The sequence below is a fragment of the Mesoplodon mirus genome (assembly GCF_964341445.2).
Source record: "Mesoplodon mirus genome assembly, chromosome: 13".
NCBI classification, from domain to species: domain Eukaryota; kingdom Metazoa; phylum Chordata; class Mammalia; order Artiodactyla; family Ziphiidae; genus Mesoplodon; species Mesoplodon mirus.
The window spans coordinates 23,808,540-23,811,834 of record NC_138989.1 but is presented as its reverse complement, the minus strand read 5'-3'; the positions used below and the strand labels follow the sequence as shown (position 1 = coordinate 23,811,834).

The 3,295-nt window shown below is 58.7% G+C and overlaps 1 protein-coding gene across 2 annotated transcripts; it reads left to right on the top strand.

Annotated features, from left to right (window-relative positions):
* Positions 1-363: 363 nt before the first annotated feature.
* On the top strand, positions 364-2,692 carry GAL3ST1 (galactose-3-O-sulfotransferase 1; the record flags this gene model as incomplete). 2 transcript variants are annotated; one of them, XM_082641024.1, is made up of 2 exons in its annotated part: positions 364-503; positions 1,285-2,692. In XM_082641024.1, the coding sequence occupies 2 exons, from the start codon at positions 373-375 to the stop codon at positions 2,423-2,425; spliced, it is 1,272 nt and encodes a 423-aa protein (XP_082497150.1). In that variant the 3' UTR covers positions 2,426-2,692. The 2 variants fall into 2 exon arrangements, with proteins under 2 accessions (XP_082497150.1, XP_082497151.1); XM_082641025.1 differs by having other exon boundaries at positions 373-503; positions 1,282-2,692.
* Positions 2,693-3,295: the final 603 nt, after the last annotated feature.

Genomic DNA, 3,295 nt, shown 5'->3' with positions numbered 1-3,295 from the left:
AAGGGTCTTCTTTTCCTTTTTACTTAGAACATGATTTCATTATGAAGCCCCAAAAGGTGTAAAAAATAAACGAATGAATACCCACGTACCCACCACTCAGCTTAAAAGTTAAAACCGAACCAGGCAGCAGAACCTTCTCCCTGCCACACTCCCTAGCCTCTCTTTGCATTGGCTTTGCCCAGTGGGTCCATCTGCAGCCCCGTGTCTTTCTGTCCCTGTCTGGACCTGCTGGGGTGCCACAGAGCTGGCAAAGGCAGGTCCCAATGTGGAAGGCTGCCTCTCAAGCCAGCCAGGCCTGAGATGGTGGTGGGGGCTCCCTGCGGCCAGACCCCTAATGCTTTCCCTGCTCTGTACTCCCCACAGGTGTCTGAGATGCCGCTGCCACAGAAGAAGCGCTGGGAGTCCATGGCCAAGGGGCTTGTGCTGGGAGCACTCTTCACCAGCTTCCTGCTATTGCTGTACTCCTACGCCGTCCCCCCACTGCACACTGGCCTGGCCTCCACGTGAGTGGCCCTGCTGGGAAGCCGAGGGCTGGGGGTGGGGGAGGGTTGGCTCCTGCCCCCGTGATCACGGTTACCTCCTGGGTGGCCACCGTGTGCCCTGCATCATGCTGTGCCAGGCAGAAATCCCACTGAGAGCAGAACACCCTGTGGAACCCTAGGCCTCAGTGTCCTCATCTGTGAAGTGGGTATAGTAACAGAACCTGACATGGAGCATAAGAATCAAATAACACCATCTGCACGGTGGGCTCCAATGGGGCCAGGAGGTGGGGAGGACCTGTCCAAGAGCACACAGCTGGCACAGACCTGGATTCAAACTGGGGTCTGTCTGCCTCCAAGCCTGGCTCCTAACCATGAGTCCACCCCACCTCCCCACAGGGCTGTTCTGCCCAGGCCACAGCACAGCCTGTGCCCTTAATTGGAGGTATTAAGTTGAACTAGAGGAAACTGCTAATAACTGACCATTTTTGGCCTGCAAAGTTTCATGTGGTCCTACCTAATGCTAATTCATGATAAATGTACTTAATAGCGGCCATGAATGAGACGTGTTATTGTCCTCACAGCAACACCACGAACAGGCTTATTGTCCCCGTTTCACAGATGAGGAAAGTAAGGCCAGAGAAGCCAAACAACTGACCTAGGCCTTGCAGCCTGAACGCAGGCCCATCTGGTCCCTGGGCTCCCCTGCCACACACCCACCCCCAGCAGCCCGCTCTCTAGACCTGGGGTAGCAGGACCCGGGGTGCTAAGTCCTGAGGCTCTGCCACCACTCCATCCCCAGCAGGACCCCCGAGGGCTCAGCACCCTGCTCCCCGGCCCTGAGTGAGCCAGAGGCACCGACCCCGGCCAACGGCTCGGCGGGAGGCTGCCAGCTGAGGCGCGACATCGTGTTCATGAAGACGCACAAGACAGCCAGCAGCACGCTGCTCAACATCCTGTTCCGCTTCGGCCAGAAGCACGGGCTCAAGTTCGCCTTCCCCAACGGCCGAAACGACTTCGACTACCCGGCCTTTTTCGCACGCAGCCTGGTGCAGGACTACCGGCCTGGGGCCTGCTTCAACATCATCTGCAACCACATGCGCTTCCACTACGACGAGGTCCGGGGCCTGGTGCCGCCCAACGCCACCTTCATCACTGTGCTCCGCGACCCCGCCCGCCTCTTCGAGTCCTCCTTCCACTACTTCGGCTCCGTGGTGCCCTTCACGTGGAAACTCTCGGGCCACGACAAGCTGGCCGAGTTCCTGCAGGACCCAGACCGCTACTACGACCCCCACGGCTACAACGCCCACTACCTCCGCAACCTGCTCTTCTTCGACCTGGGCTACGACAGCGACCTGGACCCCGGCAGCCCGCAGGTGCAGGAGCACATCCTGGAGGTGGAGCGCCGCTTCCACCTCGTGCTCCTGCAGGAGTATTTCGACGAGTCGCTGGTGCTGCTCAAGGACCTGCTGTGCTGGGAGCTGGAGGACGTGCTCTACTTCAAGCTCAATGCCCGCCGCGCCTCGGCAGTGCCGCGCCTCTCCGGCGAGCTGTACCAGCGCGCCACAGCCTGGAACGTGCTGGACGCCCGCCTCTACCGCCACTTCAATGCCAGCTTCTGGCGCAAGGTGGAGGCCTTTGGGCACAAGCGTATGGCCCGCGAGGTGGCCGCCCTGAGGCGCGCCAACGAACGCATGCGCCGCATCTGCATAGACGGTGGCCACGCGGTGGATGCCACCGCCATCCAGGACTCAGCCATGCAGCCTTGGCAGCCGCTGGGCACCAAATCCATCCTGGGCTACAACCTCAAGAAGAGCATTGGGCGGCGGCACGCGCAGCTCTGTCGGCGCATGCTCACGCCCGAGATCCAGTACCTGATGGACCTGGGCGTCAACCTGTGGGTCACCAAGCTCTGGAAGCTCATCCGGGACTTCCTGCAGTGGTGACGCCCGCCCGTGGAGGAGGGCTGGGCAGGGGCCCGCTGACCTCCCCCCGCGGCCCTCCTGGTGCCACCCCAGCCCCTGGGGTGAGGTGGGGCTGCTGCAGGGGTGTGACCAGCCAAGGACTGGGCCCACCTCACACAGGGCCTGAGATCAGTATTTGACTAATTATAGTTTTTTGGTTTTTGGTTTTTGGTTTTTTAAATTAAATCCCCTTCCCTCCAAAAAAGAATGTTCTATTTTCTGGCTCCCCTTAAAGGGGAGACTTCAGAAGTAAAAGAATTTGATGTGTTTTTGTTAATCAGCCTCAGTGGTGCTGACCGGCGGGGCCCTGGTGTGTGTGGGGTGACTGGTGGGGATTGGGGGACCCCAAGGGAGCATGGTGGGCACCTGAGTGTGTCTGTGGGGCAGAGCCCAGTGGTATGGCAGGGTTTGGTGTGTATCTGTCACATGCTGAAGCCCTGTGTGGTTGAAGGAGTCCCATGAGCTACCAAGACCTGGAAGATTGTGTGTGTGTGTGTGTGTGTGTGTGTGTGTGTGTGTGTGTGTGTGTGTGTGACAGGGAGGTGGGGAGAACTTGGTGGAGCCGTGAACAGCAGGCCCAGGGCCCAGGCTAATGGTTCCTTGTGCAATCTCATTAATCCTCACAATAATCCTTTGAGGTAGGCACAATTACCATCCCATATTACACATGTGGGAATTGACATTCTGAGAGCAGGAGGGAAATGCTTGAGGTCACCTTGCAAGATGTATCAGACCCAATACTAAGCCATCTCCCTGGGACCCCAAACCCTTTCCATAGCCAATGTCTGTTCACCCCATCCCTGCCTGCCCCCTTTCCCCTACTGACTACTCCAGGCTGACTCACCATCTGCT